Here is a 27,371-nt window from a genome sequence, read left to right on the forward strand (position 1 = left end):
GCTGACTTCCGGTTTGGGAAATGAGCGTGACGTCACATGCACACGAAGAATATAAACAACAGAGGAGGATGCTATTAATGTTTACATCTTTCGGGCCAATCACAAGCGTTTATCTCATATGGGGCGTGTTTGAGACATGACCGTAAAGAGGGGCGCCGTTCAGGCATTTCAGAAAACAACAAACTGCAAATCTCTGACAAAATATCCTGTGTATGTACTCCTGTATATTCATTATTAATAATATTATTATTATTGTATCTTATATCAATGATGTGTGTGCTTCTGTTGTTTACCTGATTGTATATTGCTCTTTTGTCAATTAAACATATTTTTCTGTAATACTTGCATCTGGTATTCTTATTCGATGGTAAATGTAATTTTCTTCTGATATATTTCCTCCCATGAAGTTGGTTGTTTAGCAATAAATTCCAAATTATAGGAGGCACAGCATTCATTAGCGCATGCTTTAATACATAACTCTTTAGCAGAGCAGTCTTCGAGTTCTTGACTTCAACATGAACAGGGTAGCAATGAAAATGTCTCTACATTCATGTGATTTATACATGAAAATTATACTTTAATTTGCTACCAAAAAGTACATATCTGACTGAAGTTTAACACAAATGCCCTTACAGGTTGGAAACTCTGAAAAATATGTTTCAAGGTTATATATTAAGGAGCTATTCTAAAAAGAAACCATTCATATATATATACAGGCATATTTACACTTATTTTGTAAGTAGCTTCTTAATCTGTATGACTTCATTGTTTTAAATCGGTCTTCCAGGTTCAATGCATTGCCTTTTAGCAGGCCAAAGTCTAAATTAATGTTTTGGTCCAGGCTGCATTTAAAGACGTACACTATATGGCCAAAAGTATGTGGATAGCCAAACATTACATAAACACTGATGTTGGATGATGAGGTCTGGCTTGCAGTCTGCGTTCCAGTTCATCATTGGACAAGATTGAGGTCAAGTTCTTCCACACCAAACAAACAAAAAAACAAAATGTGTTTTGGCTTTGTGCACAGGGGCATTGCCATGTTGAAGCAGGAAAGAAACATGCTGCCACACAGTTTTAGGCTTGTATTGTCTAAAATATCACGGTTTGCTGCAGCAAGACTTCTCTTGATTTTCTACTAATGGTTCTCCTCAAGTACTACACACTGGCCCTTTAAGGGCAAGGTCACACATGCATGAAAGCAGGCAAGTGCCTGAAAGTTCACCAAAGTTGACTCCACGCAAAGCGAAGATGCAAGTTTGCTTCGCCAAATGTGTGTTCGCCCCTTTGCACGCAATGAATGGAAGTCAAAAGCAGGACAATGTTGATTTTGCGCAGGTGTGACCGAGACCTCATACAGAGATCCCACTGCTTCAAATAAGACCCCTCTTTACCTCGCCTTTGCTTTTTTACACTGAACCAAACAAAGCCGGCATAATGCTGCGCCAGTTGAGATTTTACTGTAGATAGCATGTCGGCGTGACGTGTAACACAACAGCGTCGGCGTCTAGTGTGTGTGTGTGCGTATAGCCCCCGACATGCTGGCTGTCCCTTTTACACAGACGTCGATTCGGCTCTGTGACTACTTCCGCTGCAAGCTTAGCGGCTGGGCAACAATGCCCCTCCATTCTGTGTTCATACCTTTTATGCAGAGCATCGAGGCGGAATAACGGCACCACAGTCCCGCCTTGAGCAGGCTGTGTAAAAGAGGCTTTAGAGACACAACTCACAACACAGATAAAAACAATTTTAGTGTCTTCCATCTTCTGATCGGCCTTTATAGAGACCACAAATCAAACTATTTAAAACAAATATCGTCCGATAACGATTGGCGGCCAATCAATCGGAGCACCCTTAGAACGTCAGTGTCTTTAGTGCTCCCTGCTGGAGCTTGAGAGAAGTTATCTTATTGTCCAACTCATCCATGAAGCCTTCATCCACAGACTCACTGTCCACCTCCTCTCCCTCAGCCTCTGTGGGCAGAAACACATGAAGCTGAGTGCGAGCCGGACTGGCGGCAGCAGCCAGAGCAGGACGCTCCCTGCAGCTCGGGAGACAAGGCTTCCCAACAACACACAAAGGCTCTCCCTGAGACGATGAGTTGCGATACTGCATCACTAAAGGTCGGAGGTCACCCTGCTGTACCATCTCTGAGCTCAGGGCCGGGTTGTGCGAATGGCGCCTCACTGGTCTTGGCTTGGAGCCGGGCTGGATGGCCTGGGAGAAGTGAATATAGGCCGGTCTGCTGCAGCTTTGGACTTGCTGGTGGATTTGCTGCTGGCTGGTCCCGGATGGGTGGCAGGTATTGCAGGGGAGCATGACTGATGACTTGGAAAATGGAGGAGGAGGGGGGGGTCGCTTTTGTACAACACTGGGGTGACGGTTGCTTGACAATCCCTCAAATAGGATGTTTTCATTTGGGGTGAGGAGGGACGGCTCACTGAAGCTGTTGAGACAGTAATGGAGGTTTATATGTTAACATCGAGCAGACTTGAGTCACAAACTTGATGACTTAAGACACGAATAGATATAATCAGACTTGGACTTTAACTCATAATTCCCAGCAAGTTGACTCTTAATTACCCAGATCCACTTTGTTTCAACCAATCCGACAGCAGCCTGTCAGGTTACAGGAGTGAACCATGACGAACTAACGGTCACGTGACTGATTATTATTATTATTATTATTATTATTAATAAATTATACCAAAGATCATTTACTTTGCTTATAAAAACTACACTGTGGTCAACAAAAAAGGAATTGCAGTATGCAAAATGTGCAGGGCAAAAATGACAGTCGGAGATGCATTTTGACTTTTTAGGACTTGGCACTTAAAGTTTAGGACGTGGCTACTTGACTTGGGACTTGCAACACAATGTCTTGGTTGCACCTCTGATAATGTTGCTGATAGCATGCTGATATTCAGCAGGTATAATGTTTTCCAGGTTCGCAATCTTATTTCAGCATGTTAGCATGCTAAAACTTGCTAATAGCACTTAACACAATGTTAACTGTAGCTGATGGGAATGACATTAGTTTCAAAGGTATTCTGTCACAAACCAAAGTTTTTCACAAATTGATATTTTGACCTGATGATTGTGATAAGTTAAGATCACCAAAATTATTATAATTCATCATCAGGGGGCCATGAATGTCTAAATCAAATTTCACCACAATCCGTCCAATAACTTGTTAAAGTGATGGATTCACAGACAGACATTGGCCAGGGCTAACAAGACAAATATAATTCCTCTTAATTCATTTGATGGCTATACAAAACCTGCTCTGCCTCTGTGAAAGGAGGGCCATCAAATGTGTGTGTGTGTGTGTGTGTGTGTGTGTGTGTGTGTGTGTGTGTGTGTGTGTGTGTGTTTAAGAGCTTAAAGTGCGGTAACTCAGGTTTCTCCCTCCTCTGAGTTAAGCCAGTGTGGATGCTGCATCAGGCGATGGATCAGCTTCCACACCTGAGATTTTTGACACGCTGTGTACTGACATTGTGTAGTCAAAGCAAACCAGGGGGCAGCTCAGAAGTGGCCTACAATATGCTATCAAATTGGAACGGACCAGAGAGGAAACAATTACACTGTAACTCCAGTCAAGCGTTGAACGTTTGACTGGCACTTCTGCTGAGATGAATAGAGACGCTGGAGATGGGAGAGAGGAGATGACATACAGGAGATTAATCACATTCAAACATGCAGTGGGTCTGCATCACTCACACACTGATGTGACTCAGGCCTTTGTTTTGTTTTTTACATCATTTAATACACATTGTAGATATATATCATCAGTCTATTTATATAGCCCAAAATCACTCGTGTGCCTCAAAGAGATTTACAGTCTGGACAACATACAACAACTTCTATCCTAAAACTTACTTTACCTTTTACTTACTTTTATATACTTAAATTTTAGTACTGTTGCAATTTTAGATTTTTAGATATAATGGTGATATCTATAGAACATTTCATAAATAATAATTACGCTATCAAGTCAAGTTCATATTTAACCTTTTTATTGTGTTTTGTCTCTTTTTTAACAAATGAATTACACTCATTTGTGTGTGGGGCGTTGGGGAGGGAGGCAGAGCAAGAACAAAATGAAATGGAAATGATTTAAGAGGCGCTAGATGATATACACGATATTATCATATGTGTATTATTAACATGAAATCAATGTTTCATCTTTTAAATCTGACGGGTTATTGTTACTACCAGGTATATCGCGACACCACTTATATTTGTATACTTATATACGTTATATACATATATGTTTACTGTTTACGTATAATACATTTAATTCAGTTTATTTATTTGTAATTACTGCTTAATTTATATTACTTTTTTTATATTTTAATAATCTTATATTTTATCCCTAATTTGAACTATTTTAAGTTTAGATTCTCATTTTGTTAGTTTTATTACTTGCATGATCTTCTTCTATTACTTTTCTATACATATTTAATGAGCATTGTTGGAGGAGGGAGTCTGAGACTAAATAAATACAGAACTTGAATTCAAGGATACACTTTACACACAGAGAAAAATAAATAAATGTAAAATATTTGACAATAATTAATTTACATTAAAAGCATGGTTAGACATTTTGGAAAATGCGCTTGCTCACATTCTTGGCTAGAGTAAGATTGGTTATATCATGTCGATTCGTACGATATGAAGCTGGAGCCAGCAGCCAGTTAGCTCCTTAGCTTAAGGACTGGAAACAGCTAGCCTGCTGTTGAAGTGTAGCAAAACCACCCCGCATCTCGAACGCTCACACGTAACTGCCGTACTAATTAAACAATGAAATTAGCTATCTGGTTAAATAGTGAGTTTTAAAGGTGCTGTTTCCTGGTGTTTCCATTATGTATGCTAAGCTAATGTAATTAAGCTACTTCCTGGAGCTTAATGTTTAGCATACTGAGAGTGGTATCAATCCTCTTGTCTCCCTCAGAAAGAAAGCAAACTTCCCAAACTTCCCAAACTTCCCAAACTGTTGAACTATTCGTTTAAGAAGTAGAAAATCCTTCACATTTGAGAAGCTGGTTATGATTGCCTTTTTTTTTTAATGATTAATGGATTATCTAAATAGTTGCCTGTTAATTTCCTTTCAGCTACGTAAAATTCTTCTTAATGTCTCTTTCCGATGTGTAGGACTTTACCACAGCAGGACAATTTGGGTCGGAGTCAACTTGATGTCACTTACAGAAAATATTAAATAAATTAATCACTTTTCCTTCAATGTAAATGTTATCGTGTATAAAATAAAATACCCAGTGATTAAAAAATAAAATAAAACTTTGTTTAACAAACGATTCTGCCCCCAATCCAAAAGATGTGGGAGCCAGAAATGACATATTATATAGTAAGATATTTTTTTTAATTACGTGTGTTTGTTTGGTCATTAAGCCACATCTTTCTTTCTTTTTCCAGTTCACGAGGAGCAGCTTCTTTGCAATGATGAGATTATAGAATAGGAAACATTGCTGGCTTTTGTTTGTTTTATAAAATCGTCTTATTTTCCTAGAATTATAATGTTCTGGTTCTAGCCAGTCTAGCTAAGTATTTTAGATATAAATCTGAAAATATTGATCCAGTAAGTCTTAACTTTGACATAGAGCAAAGCTGTGGACGTAGTGTGTTTTCTAGTTTTTATTTATGTATTTTTATCATTTTATATTATACAAAATGAGCTCTGACTTTTGTCCTTTTTCGCTACCTGAACAGGAAATACAGTTGCAACAAATGAGAAATGTGCAGAATAAAGATAATGTTTTCCTCCAGATGGTTAGAAGAGTCTTTGAAGATGCTAACTTAACGACAGCAGTATGTATTGAGGAATAGTGAGTGTTTGAAAAACCCAGAAGGACTTTTTCAAATAATATATGCTTGGCTCAGTGACTTGAATGTAAACTGGGTCTACATATACACTGAACCCACCTGGTCCTTCAGTTAGAGTGTGATGTGCAGCTTACCTGAGATGAGCCATGCCTCGTCGGCGAGGCCCCTGAGCTGTCAGTGAAGGCAGCCTGAGAGGCGTCCTGGTCCCTCTGCCTCCTCCTGCTGTGGGTGGAGGGTGCACAGAGCAGGGGAGCAGGTATGTCTGGACAAAGGCTTGACTCCTCTGGATGTCTCTCTGATGCCACCGTCCACTGACGTCCAAACCCAGGCCGAGCACGGCTGCCGGGGGTGCAGCTCCAGCGGGGCCACTCATTGGTCTCTGAGTGGGTCTCACCTGGAGGAGAATTTACCTGAAAATGTCCTGATAGTTTAAAACATGGATGAACAAAGACAATATAGATACAAGCAGACAGAGCACTACGGCAAAGACGTATGCATGTACAGGCCCTGGGAGGTGAATGCAGAGGGGATTGTACCGCTCCACCTGTGGGCAGCGGACGCCATCAATGATGCATGTCCATTAATGATGCATGGCTGGCGCTGGTCAGGTGGACAGCACCGACGTTACCTCTCTCCCTTTCCCTCCTCCCCAGGTCAGTTTACAGTCACAGGGAACAGGTGGTAAACAGACAGATCAAAGATAGGTAATGTAGATGTGATACAATGAACTTCAAATACATTCTACTCTATTTCTTTTTTGTAAATACTGGGTACCTTTGGGGTACAGTGGAAACAAAACATAGTATATTTTAACTGTACATAATAAAAAATACATTTAAACAAGTGCAAATAGACAATATAATCAAGCAATAAAAAGTCAATCATATAAGTGAAAGTAAGTTGTTTAAACATTTTCACAGAGCCTGCATCTCTTATGGCTCGTAAAATCTGTTTTAAAAGATTATAATCTGAGACAAATTTCTGATGCTGTTATTTTTACTTTGTTGTGTTTTAAGCGATCTCCAGAAAATCTTCCTTGAAAGATCTGCTCAGCTGGGAACAAACTAAAAGACTCAAATTAGCAAGCAATTAAAAGGATTTAGGGATTCCCAACAACTGGTACTTGTACACCAGGGTGTACTTCTGCAGTACAAGTATTTACAGCCACATATTTGTGTTTGGGAGAAAAATAAACACAAATAGGTAATAGAGAGTAAAAGGAAACTGGTTCGCAAGTGAGCAGACAGCTTGAAATTGATAAAAATAACATTTTAAAATGGATAAATGGTTGAAAAGTCCTGCTTCTGCCACTCGTGGGAGTACAAAAGACACAAGGCCTTAACATTGGCAATTTCATTATCACAGTCTCAATAAAAAAAAATACCATCCACCTTAAACTTAAATCAAATGAATACATTTAGAACATGACTTTGAAGTCAAGTTAATTTGATTTAAATAGCCCAATATCATAGATTTGCAACAGGGGATTTATTGTACAGCGTACAACACCCGCCGTACCGTTTTACCCTCATTTCGGAAAAGGAAAACCTCTGCAAACAAAAAGCCTTTAATGAGAAAGAAAATGGAAGAAACCTCAGCAACTGAGGAGGGATCCCTCTCCCCGGACGGACAGACGTGCAATAGATGTGTGTACACAATAACCATCATGATAAAATTACAATATAGAAAATCCATGACAAAAATGACAACAGAACAGGAACTTTAGCTCATCTGATTCAGCTGTGAGGGTACATCCATTATAAAAAGGTTGGGAATCACTATAGTACTTGAATACGGTCTCTATTTTACATTTTAAAAATTCTTTTCTTGGTAGGAATGAGCTTCCATAAATAAACAATCCAGTAAAAACAGGTGTTAATTAACTTTTCCTTATTTTCACTAAGTTTTGCATTTCCAGTATGCTGCTGTCACTTAAGCACATTGGATTGGATTGTGTGGCATCACGTTTACAGGTTTTTCCTTTAATTTGTCACCCGTCTGTGTTTCTGGCTGCTATCAGCCTGTTTACAAAGTGTTATAGTACCAGAGAGCAGCTCAGGTGAGCAGACACCAATCTGACCCACATTCAGCCTCCCTCAGTCGGGCTTGTGAGCTACAGGTTTCTCCATATCGCCTTCCTCTCTCCGGGCTGGACCTCCTCCAGGCTTGACAGCCAAAACCTCAGGATACAAGTGTGACCCAGCAGCGGAAACATTGCACCTCTACCTTTAATTGTGACTGGGCTGGCTTCAAAACAGGAGCGCTGAGGCAAGTCAACAGGCAGGCTGAGGTGGATGCTATGCTATGGTTTAAAGCCGATTTAAATAATTAAATTAAAGCCAAAAAAGGGTGTAAAATGAATCAAATTAAGTCTCCACATGCTGCAACTTAAAATTCACTGAATATGAAATCATGCTATAAAGTGTAGTATAGTTCTACTTTAAAAACTAGACTTAGCAGCAGGTTTAAATAGACTTTTAACTCGAACAATTGGGACCCTCTGAATTGTAATAAATACAAAAAAACTTAAGTCAGGTTTATATAATTTATTAATAAAACTTTGAAGCAAAACAAACAAACAGTTTATCCCTCCGCTGGCCTGCAGGCTGCTTGTCCTCCTGGTACTGTATCAGTGCCACACCGGCAGCTCTGCAAGGAGCAGAAAAAACTGTTTTTAGTGGAGATTATCAAACCGAAATGATGCTTCAAATGTCAAACTGCGATGTTAAATAAGACCTACATACATCCTATCTTATGCATTGTTTATTTGATTTCTTTACTTTAATGCTTTTTGAAACAAGATCATTCTTAAAAGATAATTCACATCCATTTCTGAATTATAAACTGCAGAGGAACCTACATGGAGGTCATCCTGGCATCCCCACTGTGCAGTTTCTGGGTCTCCTGCAGCTCTGGCATTTCGTCACACATCAGTCTTCTTTTACCTAAAAAAGACAGGAAGAAGACCAACTGTCAGTCAAGCACAAGAGAAAACACTTGTTATACTTTGGTTTAGTAGAGGCTTCAAACAGGGGAACTCCACCAATTTTACACATCAAAGTCTGTTAAACGAATGGGATAAAAAAAGTCGCGTAAAGCCGAATTGTGATATTCTCATGAGACTGTTGAGTTAGAAGTGCTCCTCATCTAAGCTGGAGGCTTTGAATTTTATAGGTACGAGACAATTTAACCCTAATACCTCACTAGGGACAATTGTGTCCTTTTAATTATTCAATTTTCTTGGTCTGTAAATGCATATGGCATACATTCTGGCAAGGGTGGGACAGACATGCCGTTTTCCTGGTTTCCACACGAGGCATTGCTGCTGTTATGTGTTTGATGCAATGCATCAAAACCAATGTTGGTCATTTATCATCATCATCATTCTCCTGAAAAAACAACAGTGGCATTATGACAACAAACCGGCATTTAAAGGGTTACAATTCTGGAAATTTGGTAGTTAATAGCTTCTTCTTATTTTCAACTCTTCTCCTCACATGTTGCCTGAGGCTACATTAGCCGATACTAACACAACACACCTAAATGTCTGACTGAATGGTCATGTTGAGATGCATTGTGGGTAAAAAAAAAAAAAAAAAAAAAAGGTAGGCACCAGGTTTTGACCATGAAAAAGAATGCATGAAATAAAGATTCTCTGGTTCTGCTGCATCTATTTTGATTTCAAACTGTCCATGAGTCGACAATGTTACAGGAGTGCAAAGCTAAACCAGTGTTTATAAAAAGAAAGCAACCCATTCATCTTGAAGCACACATTGCATTGTGGGTCTTACCCTGGTTTAACGACGTGGATTCTCAGCCTCCTTCCACTGCTCGAGGCTCCTGTGGCGAGAAAAAAACAATGAGAGCCTGGTAGTGAACTGGTCAGCAGGTTTCTATCATTACTTTTGTTTGTTTGTTTTATATACAATCACTAATTTGAGGTTGCAACCTTGTAAAAAGGCCAGGTGCATCTATGAGTGTGTGTTTTGTGTGCATGCGTTTGTATGTGCAGTGACTTTGGAGAGTAGAACCATGTTGTAATTGTGAATACAGGTTATGTTATAATGAAAACATGCATTACAAGCAAATAACTTAATGTGTTTAAATGTAAGGAAAAGTACAAATATGTTGTAATTGTGCGATTGTTAAAATACAGGTTTTAAAAAGGAAACAAGTAGACCTCAAGTAGATTCATTTGTTGAGAAACTGCAGACGAGACAAATTCATGACAACAACGTTCAAATCTGTTGCAAACCTCGGGGAAGGTAATTCTGTTACAAAGCCACGAGAAGCTGGACTTCATGTAGACACATCAGGGGTGTTACTGCAAAAACCCCAAAACAGAGCTGGGAGCTGCACCATAAAGCTTGTAGAAGAAAACTTGGTCATTTTCAGTGACAGTCGTGCAGACTTTGAGGCCCTTAGAGGCCAAGAGGGTTATTCTGGCATCACACTCATTGATAGGACATGAAAAAGATGATTTTGGCCAATCAGGACAGAGGACATGGTTAGAAAATGGATCACAGTGCAGACAGATACATCTCAACAGCCTCCAGGGCTAGATTCATAGCGTTGGCTGAACACAGTGTGGTTCCCTCTTGATCAAGGACAACCAGACACTCCACCTCCTTTAAGACAAGTCCTACGTACGAGCAACAAAAAGGAAGTTACCACAGTCGTGATGTCGTACTGTGTTTTCTCAATGACTGGCTGGTCACTGGTAGGAAAGGGCATTTAACAGGAAGAGAGGCAAAATATGAGCAGTAAGAGGTACTGAGAGGAGAGAGGAAAGGAAGGCAATAGAGTCCAGCACTACTGCAAAATCTAATTCCCACAGAACAACTACACGTCTCCCCCTTTTCCTCTTTCCTTCCAACGGGATGTGAAATAACCGGCAACTCAAAGTCAATATATTTTTGCTGTGTCTACCTTTCAAAGCACTTCAGCTTAAAGTCAACAGCCATCATTTAGATCAAGTGTTTTCAAAGATCGTAGTTTGTTTTTGTTCACTGTAGTGCTCCACTCGAAGAAAGGATCACAGCATTCTTGCATTGCCCTGTAACACTGTCAGTGTAAATTGATGTAACACAAAAAAGTGAATTATTTGATTATCTTTACATCTATGAGGAATGAGCATCTGTAAGCTTTGGAACTACAGTTTCCATGATGCATTGGGGTATGTGAACAGGAAGTGTAATGTTGCGATTTGCTAAGTTACGATGCAGGCTGCACTTTGAGCCCTTTTTTACATTTGGTCAATTAGCACTATTAAAAGAGCTTCTGCTTTACATCAAGATGTCTATTATTTATATACTTTTTAATACAAGTTAGGTTTAAAAATAGATAATAAAATTACAAGTTTAACTGCAAGTGCAAGACAATACACTCTTGAGTGTAAAAATATGTAAATCAAGTCTGTGTTAAGACTTGACTTAATACAATAACTTCACATTTTAAGAACACTGGCATGCACCAATATCAGTGCGTTTGCATTTCTCCCATCCAAGACTTGTAATAAAATGCACTGTACACTTCAGGTGATGCAGTACGTTCAGTTCATACAGAGGTTGTAGGGAAAGTGAAGAGAAACAGCCTAACATGAACTCAGGAAATGAGTCATAATTGGTGTGAATTTCAATATTGGCATTTTTTTTTTTTTTTAAGAAAGAAAATCCATAAAAAAACTCCACCTACAAACACAATAGATCACAAAGACCGTGGTCTGAGGCTCAAACCGCAAAGGATTACAAAAACAGGATGTCTGACGTGGGGATTTACATTTATTACAATCCCACCCAGAGAAACCCAAGCAGTATGCGACATGTTTCACTTCAAAGCTGCAAAGACGTCCCAACCCAGTACCACAAAATATTAACGTTTATAGTTTTACAGACATTAGAGACAGAGGAAGTTGGTAGTGGTGACGACAGAGCAGTTCTGTCAGTGACCAAGGTCAATGCAATGTCGACACCTCAGTGAAAGGGCCGACTGCTGCATTGTTTAAATCGTTTGGTTTTTATCATTTACAATAGTTCAGTGATGCACCCTAGTACTACTGTACTTCAAAATAAATTCATGTGAAAGAGTGGCCTGCAGCAGTCGTCAGACACAGCACTAAGTGATTGTTAAAGAGGTGCAGCAAAAAGACAAACTTACCCAAAGAGTGGAAAATACCATCTATGAGTTAGCCTGTGTTTGACTCACTTTTTATGTTCAATGTTGCACACAACCTGCCTATTACCAAACCTAATTGCCTTTTAAATATGGCAAAAAACAGTCTGCAAAAATCACCAAAGAAATCAGCACAAGCTGAATGAAGAGAACTGAAATATTTTGTACAGTTGTACAAGATTTAAGCTTTCTGATGCTTTAAAAATGACTTGCTTGAATAGTCTTCTAGCGTTCACAAAATGACAGCAGCACACTTCTGGTTAGAAACTGTAGTGTTGAACCAGTGACTCAGCCGTCCATACATTGTACCTTTCATGCATACATACAGGGAAGCCAAAGTACTACAACCATACACACGCACACACTGCACGGGCTAAAATGCTTTGCCACATCCACACACAAAAAGGTTGAACAGAAATCTGCACTGTGATGCCATTCTTTGCAAGTGTGATGCCAGAAGCCCTGTGAACGTCACTGAGCAGCGACGTGGGAGGACGGAGAAAAGAGTTAATTTATGGGAGAACTGTGCATCTGGTATTATAAACATGGATGGACACTTACCTTACTTGTTCAGCTGATCTGTGTAAGCATACCTCTGGCTGCAGTGCAAACAAGTCCAGGCTTTACTGTCCACTGACTTCTGCAGAACTACTCATCGTCAATGTAACCCAACTGCAGAGAAGAGCCTCTACTGTTGACTGGGGCAGCCTGTCTTTGACAAGCTGGCTGACAGCACCTCTCATTTACCCAAAGACATGGAACACACACGCACACACATACACCACACAGGCACAACACGCCATCCGCTCTTCAACCGGGGACTTCCTGCCTCAGGTAGGTTGGTGAATAGAAGCTTGGTCAGGTCTACAAGTGCAGTTTTTACCAACAGCTTTCAGGGTAAGGAATTTTCCAAAAAAAGAGAACAAATATGGTGCTGAGGGGGGATGAAAGACATGAAGCCATTAAACAAATCTTTACTAAGACTTTGTCTTTACACTCGTCTGTGTCAAAGCTTTGCTTTCAATTATTACTTCAATGACAACGGGGGACATCTGTTCCGAACCTCCATCTCATAGTTACTTTACTATCTGTTGACTATGAAGTTCTCTTAAAAGAAACTTCACTGTCAAAGCTTTGCTTTCAATTTTTACTCCAATGATTCAGTCAAAATGTGTTGGTAATGAAGCGCTCCCCTGATCTGAACCTCTAATATAGCTCCTGTGTACTTTGTCAAGTGTGCTTTCCTCTGCCTTTGAATTAATCTCTACCAATAACTTCTCTTAAAGTGTCAAAGCCTTGATTTCCATGTTTACTCCGACAATGGCATCAACATGTGCGGCACTAAGTCCCTGTCCTGAACCTGTAATATAGCTACTGCGTAGTTTGTTCAGTGTGCTTAGCAACACCTTTAAACAAGCAGACGCTGGACTTCTCTTTGAGAACGTCAGTGTCAAAGCTTTGGCCACCATTTCTACTCTGATAGCAAAGTGTGTTGGCTATAAGTGACATCTGTTTTGAACCTCCTTAAAATAGTTGCTTGGTGCCAACATCGTCAGAGATTCAATTAAGATTTTGACTCAAATAACAAAAGTCAAAATGTGTTGGCCATAGGGGACTCCCCTGTTTTAAACCTCTGATATGAGGTTATTGTGTAGTCTGTTAAATGTGCTCAACTTCTTTAAACAGGGCTTGACTATGAGTTCGTCTTAAAAAGGTTTGATTCCATTTTAACTCCAACAAAGCAAAGTGAAGATGTGCTGCGACGGACAGTTTTTTTGCAAGAATGTCCAAAAATTTAAATCTCTATCTTCCAACTTCACAAGCTACAGTCCAAGCTATAGAGCCACCACATTTCATGGTCAATAATAAACGTATATCTTCCAAAAATAGGTGCCATTTGGCAGCGTTTCATTAACAAAAGCGAAGAAGCTACAAACTTTGAATTTCTTGGTTTGGAAAGTTCCTTCTCATAGTCCAACACCTTTAAAGATGGTCAAACCTGTTAAAGAAAAACAAATTGTACACAACACCAACACACAGACATAACATTACAAGTTTTCAAAGTTACACTTAGGTCACTTCAATGAGCACTTGTACTATGTTGCAGGATGTTCAGATGTTGTGTGGAGCAGAAAGTCTGACTAGCAAGACCCTAAATTAGCCTAACGTTTTCTAAATACTTATATACTCTAATGCACTCAACAAGAAGTTGCCTGTGTATTCAACTTTTACACTTTAATATCTAATCGTCTTACCTACTCCAAAGTATTGGCAGTCATCTGACATTTGCCTTTTTCAATATTTGTTCCATTTGCTATTTGACTAAATCCATTCCAGTGGTTACATTTAACCAGGAAATACAGATAAACTTGTCCATTGAGTCAGACGCTGGACAGTCTGTCTACATCAGAACACTGAGTGAATCCAGAGGGGTTTTGTTGCTGGGAGAAATTTTCCTCGTCAATCTTCATAAAGTAAGACTTTCCAAGGAATAACGCATCAAAAACGGCCTTTTTTCCCTTCCTCTTAATAAAATAACTAAAATCCATAGTTAAAATCATTTGAAGACAATTAACATGCATTACTAATTATCCATAACTCTAATCTGCAATAACAATTTAAAGCTGAATTTGGCATGGTAAGTAAAAAACTAAATCTGCTTTAATGTTGCATTAAGTTTTTGTTCTGGGGTGTAATCTAAAAAACATAACCGCAGCATTGATCTTCAAACACAATGGCTGTAAAATGTTTCCAGATTACATTTACTTGATTTAACCAACCAACACTAATCTGATGAGGTTGTAGAACCAAAGGCTTCTTGCATTCACAGAAGTGCAATAATGTAGCTACAGCAGGTCTCTTCCAAGACCTTTACTTAATTAATTACTGCAGTATACTTAATAAAAATGGTTGGCATTTGCTGATGCCAAACACTTTCAGAAAGATAAGTACTCAAATTGTAGACAGAATTTCTGTTCTCTCATCTGACGTGACATTTCTCGTGAAATGTATGGATGTGCATTTCTAACATCAAAGGGTACACCAAATTATTGTTATGTATTAAGTTGCAATTTAGTCATGTTCTTGTCTTAAAACAAACACGGAGATGATCATTTTATCAACAGGGTTAGATCATTTTTCAATCAAAAGGATTGCCACAAAGCTAGATCAGCATCCTCGCCCATACAGAGTCAAAGGCAAACATGTTGACATCCTGGTTTTAATAATCTATAAAAAATTGTTCGGTTGCGAGTTTTACTCAAGATCATTTGCAAACAAGTCTGGTGTTTAGGTTTCTTGCTAAAGCATTCCTTAGTCCATGCTATACAGCCATAAATGCCTCCACAGTCCACAATCTTTAAAGCTGGTCAAACCTGTTAAAAGAAAAATGTACATAACAAACACATGTAACAACACAGAAGAACACTCCATATCCAATTCTTTTACCAAGTATCTGTAGTCCTGTAGTGTTTAGCAGGGTTCTCAGATGCCACATGAAGGGGGAGGATTGAATTCAGATACTTGTTTTTATAACAAAGGAAAATTTCGAAGGACATATTTCGTATCCAAATATTATAAAACGTAATTGTCCTATGGAGGAAATAAAAATGTGCCTGCTGTGAGAAGTGATTTGGACGTTTCATTAGTGGCAATTCTCGTACAATGTCGAGATATTTCAGGATATTCCCAAACATCTAAAACTTCTGGCTGAAGATTCACAGCTATGTTATAGGTATTCTGTCCCAAACGCTTTGACTTGAGAGATGGTGGGGTTGGATGTATAGAGAAATGGACCCAGATTGCAATAATCGAAATGGAAAGCACCTGGAATACCTGCTTTTCAGGATGGGGGTAACTAAAAAGGTTGCTGCACATGAAAGAATATCACATAGTAAATGTAATAGGGGAGGAACAAATTGGCTTAACACTTGCTTTTACAAGAGCATAAAAGTACATTTAAAGTGGAAGGAAGTGGAGGATTTTATGTTAATTGAATATGTACAGAGAGCCTATGTATGCATTTGTCATTTTATTTATTTTTCTATGAAGTCACACCTTTTGCCAAGGAGGTTATATTTTCAGTTGCTGGCCCTATTTTCATTAAACTTGGAAGGGTCCAAAGAAGCAACCATTAACACATTGTTGAGCAGATATGAATCAGGGGGTCGATACACTAATAATTGTTCCACTTATGGAAACAGCCTTGGTAGAAGTCTTAGCTCTGCGAGTGCCTTTCTAGTTGATTTATTGAATTGTTGTTTCCCGCTCTTGTTCTTGGAGTTACACAGCGTGAAGCTTTGGCGGAGGATATAATATGCCTTTGTACACGGATTGTTTGGCATAATCAAACATAAAAATTGTTATTCATTAAAAAGAAAAGAAATGTTCTTAAAACAAATTCTTAAATACTGTAATTTTTTTGGTTACTGTGAAGGGTACATTATCAAACTGTGCACAATGCAAACAGCTATTAGACAAATGAAAAGAAATGCCATAGGATGCATTGTAGTCATCCAAATATAGTTCCAAAGTCATCCAGTGGACTCTTACTGTTTACAAAAGAGCATTATACAAATGACTCTAAAGCGAAGACTGAGCGCCACTTGTTCTTATTCATCTTGAAAATGTAAGCAATATAAAGTTTTAAAAGTTGTGCTGTTGTAAGAACACTTTTGTTAACTACACATAATGTAAAACACATCTTCAACAGTCCTTCGCATGTCCATCAAGCTACTGCCAGGAAAAATATGTTTTTAAAGTGCTTCATCTCTCAGCATATTTTCCATTTCTATCACAAAAACAGTCAAGTGAAACAAGTATATACTTAGTACGAGTTAAATGAAATGAGCTCAATCTCAAAAGTTGTAATTAATACAAAAATACTTACACTCACTTTTACAGCCCATCTCCTCCTACCACACAACTCAGAAATGCTTGCTGAGGCAAGCCCGTGTCCATTTGATGCCAAAACACCTCAGAGCCGGTGCTGACACGACTCATGGGGGGTGGCCAGATTGGGCAGCAGAGTCAAATGTGAATTTCAGTTGGAGGAAGAAAGTTTTTCTTTCATATGATAATGATGTTAATGTTTATTAATTTTCATTTTTTGCAACTTTACATGATTTTTGAGTTTAGTTACATGGGGTAGCCCACCATCAGATTTGGTAATATAATGAACTGGTTGTTAGGTAATGGTTTCAGTTTGGTGTGCTGGTCAATGGGCCCTGTCGAATGTTTCCCAATAATGATATGAAGTAGAGCGACAACAACAAATTGAAGCCAGATCTGAGGAAAATAACTGTGCCCAGCACAGCTGTACCCAAGTAGTGATTACCAACAGATCACTATTATAATCAGAGGAATGTTTCTGTGAAACACAATATACTGTACATTAAATTAGAATTGACATTGCAAAATTAAATTAGATCATTAAGGTCTTCCTTTTTACATCTCGTCACTTCACAAAAAAGGGAATTCCCAAACTGGAGTAACAAAAAGCGGAAAAGGCAGGCCACATATTCCACTGCAGTACGAGCATCGATGCAGTTTACCTTGCTGAGGACAAACTCTGGACTTCTTGTCTTCTTACAGGTCCAGCACAATGAATGCTTTGTCACAGTACAAACCACAACTTATGCAAGTCTAGGATTTTCCAACATTGGCTATATTTTGCTGACTCTTATTATACCAGTGGACATGTAGTTCGATAAAAATCATGAATGCATAAATATTTTTTAATTAACCTCAAGAATAGAAAATATTTGAAAAACTGTTTAAAATAAACACGTCTTTTTTTAAAAGGGGTAACCCCTTTTTCCTTTTCTTTTTTATTAAGTAAAAAAAGGTTGCCATTTTCATCCATAGATTGAACAAATTTAATATATATATATATATATATCATTTTTTTCTTTTCTTCTGGTGGTTATAATGACTTTGAAACTAACAAGTCCAATGTTATGTTATGAGCCCCTTGCCAGTCACACAAAGGCAGATTTACTCATTCTAACAAATAGTATAACTATGTAACGGACATTTGATTCAGTTTTTGCCCGTTTGTGTTCCTTTAAACAAAACTAATCTATTGTACCCAAAAAAATTTTTTTAGTATTTTACAAGACTAAATAGGACTACGTTTACATGCAGGTTTGGAAAATTGCAGGCTGAAATAAAAAAATAATTCTGGCTCGAGTGAATAAAAAGAAAATTGCGGTTGCTATCGACAGTAGCTTGGCTTTTAAAAAATTGTGGATTTGTGCACCGATCAGTGGTCTACGGTGTTTTAACTCCACTTTTAGTATCTGGTCAGTTCGATTGGAACCTCAACTAAGACTGTCCACAACTACTGCTAATGGAAACCGTGCCATACAATGCAGTGGAAATGCGGCATTATGTACCAATCTCACTGAGGCTAAACAAAAAGGTTAATAATGTCAAATAAAACATTAAGAGAAACACCAAAACAAACTGGGTCTTTAAAAACGTAATGAGATCTCATTAATTTAAGGTGCAGACAGCAACTGGTATTACAGGTTTCATGTCAGCGGTACAGTTATGAAAATGGACAATTTTGCTAAAAAGAGCATGAGCTTGGCAATCCTTTATTATTTGTATATGTTGTATTTGACTGCATGTAAATGTGGTCAATAGCCTCCAAAAGTGCACACAAAACACACACTACTGTGCGTCACTGAGAATGTGTTATGAGCTAAACGTGTTTCTAAGAAGACCATTGTGTGTCCACTTGGCTATCCACGTACACGCACACATACACACTATACCAGAGGCTTTCTTAAAGGATCTATGTGTAGTATTTCTGACTGTAAAAGCAGAGTTACTGAATACCAACAAATGAAACATGGTAAACAACTCAGTGCAGCCACTTTAGTATGAAAAATAGAGTCAAAGTTTTCATGTTTCAAAGTGAGGAGACCTCCATTTCCACTGGGCTGCGTTTGTGGAGAGAAATTGCAAAGTTGTGTATTAAAAATACACTATAAATTGAGTCTCATGTACAGTTCAAAAGTACTGGGTGCCTTCTAGTCTAAAGACTTCTTAGTCAATGCTAAATGTCTTACCAATGCCATGACGCATTAGCGTCTAGGCGTAATTATTTATTTGTTAAAAGTATAATAAACAATGATTTTCTTTTGAGAATGCTGATTTTGACAGTGTCAGCTACTTATCTGAATTTGATTGGAAAAAAATATAGAAGCAAAGGACAGGGGTGAGGCATGTGCAGCAAGTATATTCAACAGGCGGGACCACATGTTGTTGTTTTTAGATCGGATTCAGATCGCTGAGCGAAAGAGGTCAGGACTGCGGCAGAGATAACACATAGACCCTTTAAGCCCTAATGTGGCATATGTAGCCACATTATTTACAAACAACCTGTTGTTGGTATTTGGTTGCTTTTAGAACATACTGCAAGTTTCAACTTTTAGAAAAAAATGTTAACGGTTTGTCCTGATAGAACCAATGTCTCTTTATTATAATACATGCTTTGACTCCAAATGTATGGCACAAAACACAGCCATAGAAGGTAGAGAAAAATGTTACAGTTATCACTTCACGGCGACTCACAGAGCATAATACATCTAGAAAAGAAAATGATACATGTGTCAGAAAGAACTAACGATCACACGAGGGTGTCCCATCTTTCTATGCTACTGACAATACAAAATAAAAAAGGAAAATATTGACTGTCATAAAATGAGTAAATTGTCAGGCTAAAATGTAGCAACAATTTAAACTTAAATACAAGAAATGCGACTCAACTTGTTTGTTGTGGAGAATCTATACAAATGGTGCTGCTGGGAGCATCAAAGAGCAGCGTTTAAAAACGGGGTTTCTTAGCAGGACCATCAAACTCCTCGCGGACCCTGCCGAACCCGGGGTTACCAGGACCCATTCCCCTAGGACCGCCCTGGGCGAAGCGCTCGTTGCGCTGTGGGGGTCAATTTGCCAGGGAGGGGTTAAGTATGGGTTCAGTGCACAAGCACACAGTTCATGTCCATATGGAAGTGTATAAAAAGGTACGGAATTAGGTGATTTGTTTATATTGTGAGATTTACAACACAACCAGCAGGAGAAACATCCGAAGAAACCGTTCGTTCCAATATGAAGGTCCACAGGTGCCACAGGTTACATACGGAAAAGGAAGAGAGGGTAATGCTTTCGTTAGTCAGTGCCTACCTAGTATGGTCTCTCCAGTGCATGCCAGGACCAGCCTATAGCCTAGCTTGTAGGTCTAGCATTTTGTAAATGCTGCCCATAATTACTTAAGATCTTTTATGATATAGCAACAGATAAACCTCTTGATTGAGGTATTCATAAAAGATATATATTTAAAAAATATTTTTTTCCATTTCTTTTGCTGCAGGCAGAAGTCTTGTTTCCTTAGAAATTTGCAAAAAGGATATGAAATGATGAGCCGGCTCCCGAGTGGAAATTATGTAGTATAAAATATACTGTCCTGCTATTACAGCACCACTTATGGTACTGCACTGATAACATTGAAAATATAAACTAATGCATCTGAAGTATAGGGACTGTAGAAATGCATGTGTAGAGTGTCAGGCCTGAGCTCTTTCAACTCAGCCTCAGAGTGAAATGCCAATACACCTGTTCAACGATCATAAATATGTAAACATGTAGAAAAACAATATTTCAATCTACCCTGCCCAGTCTCTCATCCACTGCCGCTATGTTTTGCACAAGCACAGCACGCTAGCAGCAAATTGTTACAAACAAGCTGCCTGTATGTAGTCCAACTGTTAAACTTAGATAGTCACAAATCTGAAAATGTGGCTTATGCTATATAAATCAACATTTTGTTATATTTAAAATCTAAATGAATTCTATTCCTGTTCTGAATGCATTCTTTTATTTATTTAATATGAAAAATATTTTATTTAGTAATAAAAAATAACTGATAAGAGTATATATTAAGAACCAAAACAATAAGGAGTATCGATAAAAGTAGTAGCATCGATAAAATCCAAACGATACCCATCCCTAAATGTAATCCAGAAACCAACCTAACATTGGTACCACAAGTCTGCCAGAAGCATAGATTTCAAACATGGTCCAGTATTCACCAATATTCATCCTAAACACAACTGGTCACAAGGTTTTGCCTGCCCCCATCAATTAATCCTGCTGTAATACAATTTAGAATATTGCTTTCCAGATTCAATGCTTTATACCGTCAGCCTGCACTAAAAGCATTATAGATGCTCGGTAACAGAAAAGATGTTTATGAGAAAAGTAAAATGTTGCTGGTCCAGAAGATGAACTACACCGCCTACTTCAGGTCTCAAATGGCTTGTAGCATCCAAAAATACATGTAGCCTGTTGAAATACAACTTCCCTTTTTTTCATGACAGACGATGCATGAAACTGATAGTACAGTATGAAAAACGCTTTTTAAAAACTAAAATCATCACATTGTCAACCGTTATGGGGAAAAACTCAGACGACATTCTGCCTCCCGGGAAAAGGTGCCTGTCCAGCTCACGTGAGACAGGGCTTGCAATAGCAGTCCACTACACAAATGTTGTGATAAGAGTGAGCAGAGCCACTGCATTCTTTCTACAGCTGTCAGAGAGCACATCAGAGAGCAATTTCTTATGATTTAGTGTAGGTTGACGGTTTCCTAGCTGGAAAGCAGTAAGAGTCCGGTGGAAGTAACTGAGGGGGCTTGGCTTACGATTAAAAAAAACCCTATCAGGCAGGCAGCATATCTGTCACATTCAACAATCAGCAAGCCATCCGAAGACAGCTAGGAACACAAATCATTTGTAACTTCCCATCATACATGGCCAGCTGGCCTTGATGTTAAAAGATGAGCTGAGAGTCCCTCCAACAAAAAAAGAAAAGCTCAACACAAACTACATTAACTACTGATCTTCCAAAAAAGGGGATACGTTACCATTTCGTTGCCCATCAAGCCTCCTGAAGCCGGCCCCATCCCCTTCTGTCCCTCAAAACCCATGGGGAACTTCTGGTTGGATCCACCAAAGGGGATATCTATCAGACACAACACAAGTCAAATACATATACTGCATATGAAATAAACATGGCAAGACAAACTCCTTATGCGGCCAGTTGATGGAAAAGCTGATTCAGTAGAATTAGTTGAGATATATCAGTAAGGCTGTTCGGGCTCTGTATTTGAAGAATTCTGCGATATGCATATCATATGGCCAGATTGACTAATCCAGTGTGACACATTTAGATATTTATTTTATATCAAATGTTATATTAATCTGATAATTAAAAAATAGAATATAAATAAATAAATTGTTAGATTATCAATTTGTCATTATAACTGACAAGCTTAAGGTGGGCTGACTTATTGTCATGTGACAAGCAGCTCAGCAACCCCTCCCCCCCCATGCCCAACAGTAACACAGGTCCCAAAAGCTATTCAGGCAGAACCCCTGCCTGATTTAGATGCGCTGGAGTCTGCATTTAGCACCTCCTCAGTTTTTTTTCCTTTATTAATAAGTAACCTCAATTACATTACTGAAAAATAACTTGCCGTTCATGACCAAAGATCCACCGGGATTCATTCTCATTTCCCTCTGTAATGAAAAAGGCAGACAAGAAAATAAATATTAAACCAGACAAAGATGAATGGAATATCTTGTTTCTTTGTAGATATGCAATGGTCTTTAATTCTAACATTAAGTTCAACTCACATCCATGAAGTTGCCCATCCTGTAGTTCTCATCACGCTGGCGACGCATCTGTTCTTCAATCTCCCTCTTGCGAAGCATCTCTTCTTCCCGCCGGCGACGCTCTTCTTCTTGTCTGTTCACAAAAGGGAAAGCATTACTCCTGTGATCCAATATTAGCATTAACATAATCAAATCAGATTTAATTTTCATTTATGATTGCAGGAGAGAACAATGGAAGTTTTGTGTTCTCTGTTGAACAACCAAACACAATTGTAATGAAAATAAATACCTGATCTGCATCTCCTTCCTCTTCTGCATGTCCTGACTGTGCACCTCCTCCATGCGCCGCAGTTCCTCCTGTCGCCTTAGCAGATCTGAAAAGAAACATAAAATAAACATTTAATTGTGGCACTTAAACTGAGATACTCCACATCCTGAGAGTGACATGCAACTTTTCTAGTACCGTATTTTCCGCACTATAAGGCACACTTAAAAGCCTTTAATTTTCTCAAAAAGCGACAGTGCGCCTTATAATCCGGAGCGCTTTATATATGGATTAATTCTGGTTGTGGTTACTGATCACGAAGCGATTTTGTGTGGTACACGGCGCTCTGTCAAAATGTTTTAGTACGACTTTGGTAAACTACAAAGCCACACCGCTTGCAGCATTACGGCTACCGTAGTCCGCGTCGCGGAGTAATACATGCTGTGCTTCACCATAATATTACAGTGTGTGTGTATAAGGACCCCAAAATGGCACCTGTCAAGAGACACGCTTACGACGCGGACTTCAAACTCAAGGCTATCAGTCACGCAGTGGAACATGGGAATAGAGCAGCTGCGAGAGAATTCAACATTAATGAATCAATGGTACGGAAGTGGAGGAACCAAGAAGATGACCTGCGCCAAGTAAAGAAGACCATTTGGCGGTATCGGACTGTTTTTTTTACGTGTTACAACTGAACAAGGTTGGGAGTTATTGTGAATACGCTCATTAACGTTTGAACAATGTTGAGAGTTATTGTGAACACGTTTAATAAAGTTTGACTGACTGAAAATAGACCATTCATTGACAGTGCGCCTTATAATCCAGTGCGCTTTATAGTGCGGAAAATACGGTAATAAATAGCAAAAAATAGCAATAACTGTAGTTTCGTTTTCAAAAATGACAATACCACTACACTTGCCTTGTCTGAGCAGGTTGGCCTGGTGCTCGTGGAACGCATCCTCCATCTCGCTCTCCAGTTTGTCACGGGCCTCGCGCATGTTCTTCTCCACTTGCTGCCGCTGCTGCTTCTCCATGTCATCCAGAGACTTCCAACGCTTTGAGTACTCGTATTCGAAAGTGCCGGGTCGAGCAAAACGAGGAGGTTCCTCCCGCTCTCTATAGATAAAAAAAATACACCGATCTTTATGTTTACACGATTGTATCCACACCATAGACCTGTTGAGTTCTGCCCAGTCCGGTGGAATTACTAAAGCAATTTCTCAGTAAATTAGGAAAATAAATGCTCTATAGCTTAATAGGTCCCTGAACAGCAGTTGCAAACCCATCAAAGCCCAGTAATTTATTACAGTAACACACCATTTTTAAAAACTGGCCATAAACTTTGATTTAAAATTTTCATTAGCAGCCAACGTCATACAATAAAAAGTGTTGCCAGTGTGGGGGTTTAAAGACGGCAGGCAACATCTCTTCTCCTCCTTCCCTCAATTTACACAGGTTACCATCTGCCAATCCCCAAACCTCCACCCCACCCCCATCACTCCATCTGCTGCTCACAAAAGAATCACTTGAAAATAACACGCATAATAAAAGGTCATTGTATCAGACTTAAGTAAACCTTATTCAACTCAAGATCAGCCATAATTTTTCATAGGCAAGTGGATGTCGTCAAAATGTGATTTGCTTACGCTTGATATCTGGGATTCTTCTGTGCCAGTTTTTCTGGAAGACCATCTTCATCATCAAACTGCTCCAGAGGCTCAACAACAACAGGCCGCGGTGATCTGAAAAGGGTGTACATGTATAAATAAAATAACAGAAGACGAATAAGTATCACTTTTATGTCGCTGTATTGACTCATAATGCACACTACATACTTGTGCTTTTTTAACCTCAGCTATACTTACGTGGTAAGCAGAAAGACACCCTCGCTGCACCGATCCAAGGCCTTTCTAGCCGCTGGTTTGGAGGCAAACTCTACAATGCCCTTGCCTGTGGCACGCCCGCGGTCATCTACGATGACAATGGATCTCTCAACCATTCCAAACTGTGAGAACGCTTCCTCCAGGAGCTCATTGGAAACAAACGGTGACAGGTTCTTCACAGACAAAGCGGCAGAGTGTGTGGCAAACCGGACACGCAGTGGTCTGCTTCTCATCGGCTTGTCATCCAACTCTGCTTTAGCTATCTCTGCAAGTGCACGGGACTCCTACAAGAGACCAAATTACTATTAGAAACTGTTCAACCTCAAGTCAACATTTTTTCCCCACACTCTTCAGTCTTTTCATTTAATAAAATTGCTAGTTGCAGCCCCACACACACACTGCAACATGGACTATGGCACAATGGTATATTTAAGGATTTAATGTCTTACCAATCGGATGAAACCAAAGCCTTTGCTTTTGTTGATGAAGACCTCGCTGGGCTCCCCATATTTTGCGAACAGCTTTTTGAAATCGTCCTCTGTGATGTCGTTGGGCAGGTTTCCAATGAACAGACGACACCGCTGTGTGTATGTCTTCTCACCGGGCTTGAGAAGCATGGAGAGTGTTGCCCTGAACGCCTGTCGATTGATTAACGATGCAACATAAAAACAATTAATTTTCTATCTACAATTATACAAAACGAACACACAATATTATTATTTAGGAGCAGGTATATACAAAACCACTTCTACTGAAAGGCTATCCTGTGCTCAAATATACTACTTCTTTGTTTGCGTGCTCGGGCACTTAACGTCCATTCATGTCTTTATGCCACAGACCAACGACCCATCCCCCACTCGGTATGTGGACTCGAAGAAAAAAACAAGCTAGATTTATTTTATGACGATAATTCACGACATACTAGCCTACACTATACGAGTCAAAACAAATGGCAACTGTGTAAAACAAATATTTCTTACATATGCCCTTTGTTTTACCAGCATAATACGTTATTAGACGGTACGGATCTTAGACAAGATGGCGGACAAGCTGAAGCGAATAAACTAGGGTCCGCGTGATTTCAATCACCATTTGTACCGCCATTAAACAATACATTTTATTTGAACAGCTCTTTTTAAACAGTATTTTTCATGGAGAAAGAGAGACTAACAGACACATACGACTGGACATTTTGGGGGGGGGAACTCCGCCCGCCCGGGCTGCACTGCGTTTCTAACCGAGTGTTTTGCTAAAACTGAATACACTAACGTTAGCGAACAAAGACTCGACGCCATTCACGGTAGAAAATGTATTACGATTGATCAAACTGACCTTATCCTGGCTCCCATCTGATTCGCCGTCGTTATTTAAGCCCATTCTCACTGTCTCCTGTTTGGACCTCGTCGGCGGCGGTCCCATCCTCTGGCCTTGGTGGGGGCCTGTTCTCTGGCCTTGGTGGGGACCTGTCCTCTGGCCGTGTTGTGGGCCTTGATTGGGGCCTGACCTCGGACTTTGTTGGGGTGTTTTCGGGCCTTGTTGGGGCCCTGTCTTCGGTATCTGGTGTGGAGGCTGATTCGGCCCGTTACCATTTCCTACCGGTGACTTTAGCTGCTGGCTCTGGTTCTGGTTCTTGTTTGCTTGGATAGGTGGAGGGGAGGTTAAGATGGGTTTCGGTGGGGGTGACTGAATCTTCGGCTGAGGCACAGGGGTTGTCGGTTTCTGATCCTGTTGCAGTGCCGGTGTCGGATTCTGCTGCAGCTGTGCCGGTTTCTGCTGCGGCTGTGCTGGGTTCTGCTGCGGCTGTGCCGGGTTCTGCTGCGGCTGTGCCGGGTTTTGCTGCGGCTGTGCCGGACTCTGCTGCGGCTGTGCCGGGTTCTGCTGCGGCTGCATCGGGCCCTTCATGGTGAGAGCAGGGCCAGGAGTTGGTGGCGGAATGATTGCCAGCGACTGGTTCGGTTGTGGCTTCTGGGGAGTATGTGGTCCCTGATTGGGAGGTCTGTTGAAGTTATTATTTGCTCCCCTCCGATTTTGATTTTGATTTTGATTCTGATTCTGGAAAGGATGGCTCCTGAAATGTGGGTTTCCCATTAGCCCACCCCGCATCGGGCCGCCGGGCCCACCGCCTCCTCTGCGTTGCTGGAAATTATTCATCCCAAAGGCGCCACGATTATTGTTGAATCGAGACATTGATCCCTATATCAACGAAAACTATGATTAAAATACCAAAAACGTTATAATTTTGCTGCGTAACAACGGTCTTCTGCCGATGTTTGCCGGTAGTCCTCCTCAAAATGGCGACTAACGGCTGTGCCTAGAGGAGTCTTTCTTCTCCACCTCACTGAGCGCCGCGGCGAGGAGCTGATTGGTCTGCTGCTCAACAGGAGGAGTCACCAGGGGCGTTCACGATCTTTTGAAGGATCAGTTCATTTTTTACATTTTTCTCCACTAATTCAACTCTCTCTCATTATCTCTCTTTTTTTTCAGTTTCAAGTAGAAAATGTACAAAAATATATGACAAGTCGTTAG

At 39.7% G+C, this 27,371-nt stretch overlaps 3 protein-coding genes across 5 annotated transcripts in view; all 3 read right to left on the reverse strand.

Annotated features, from left to right (window-relative positions):
• LOC115016060 (zinc finger MYM-type protein 4-like) overlaps positions 1–1,473 on the reverse strand; it is a 41,526-nt gene extending 40,053 nt beyond the window's left edge. The window contains 1 exon segment of the mRNA XM_029443724.1: positions 1,462–1,473. Coding sequence (XP_029299584.1) covers positions 1,462–1,473 — 12 coding nt within the window.
• Positions 787–6,099, reverse strand: LOC115015869 (uncharacterized). The gene is made up of 2 exons (XM_029443477.1): positions 5,976–6,099; positions 787–2,446 (listed from the first exon to the last, which is right to left on the reverse strand). The coding sequence occupies exons 1-2, from the start codon at positions 5,987–5,989 to the stop codon at positions 1,855–1,857; spliced, it is 606 nt and encodes a 201-aa protein (XP_029299337.1). The 5' UTR covers positions 5,990–6,099; the 3' UTR covers positions 787–1,854.
• Positions 6,100–8,372: 2,273 nt separating this feature from the next.
• sfpq (splicing factor proline/glutamine-rich) lies at positions 8,373–27,184 on the reverse strand. Of its 3 annotated transcripts, XR_003833016.1 has the most exons (12): positions 26,178–27,184; positions 25,295–25,483; positions 24,828–25,129; positions 24,609–24,704; positions 23,882–24,078; positions 22,984–23,068; positions 22,716–22,827; positions 22,556–22,598; positions 21,944–22,041; positions 9,633–9,681; positions 8,702–8,786; positions 8,373–8,490 (listed from the first exon to the last, which is right to left on the reverse strand). XR_003833016.1 is itself a non-coding variant. In XM_029443127.1 (10 exons), exons 1-10 carry the CDS (start codon positions 27,030–27,032, stop codon positions 19,847–19,849), a joined length of 2,088 nt encoding a protein of 695 aa, XP_029298987.1. In that variant the 5' UTR covers positions 27,033–27,183; the 3' UTR covers positions 19,471–19,846. The 3 variants fall into 3 exon arrangements, 2 of the variants coding, with proteins under 2 accessions (XP_029298987.1, XP_029298988.1); XM_029443127.1 differs by lacking the exons at positions 8,373–8,490; positions 8,702–8,786; positions 9,633–9,681 and adding an exon at positions 19,471–19,957 and having other exon boundaries at positions 26,178–27,183; XM_029443128.1 differs by lacking the exons at positions 8,373–8,490; positions 8,702–8,786; positions 9,633–9,681; positions 26,178–27,184 and adding exons at positions 19,471–19,957; positions 25,826–25,864.
• Between the last annotated feature and the right edge of the window lie 187 nt (positions 27,185–27,371).

The sequence above is a fragment of the Cottoperca gobio genome, chromosome 11, assembly GCF_900634415.1.
Source record: "Cottoperca gobio chromosome 11, fCotGob3.1, whole genome shotgun sequence".
Taxonomy (NCBI): Eukaryota; Metazoa; Chordata; class Actinopteri; order Perciformes; family Bovichtidae; genus Cottoperca; species Cottoperca gobio.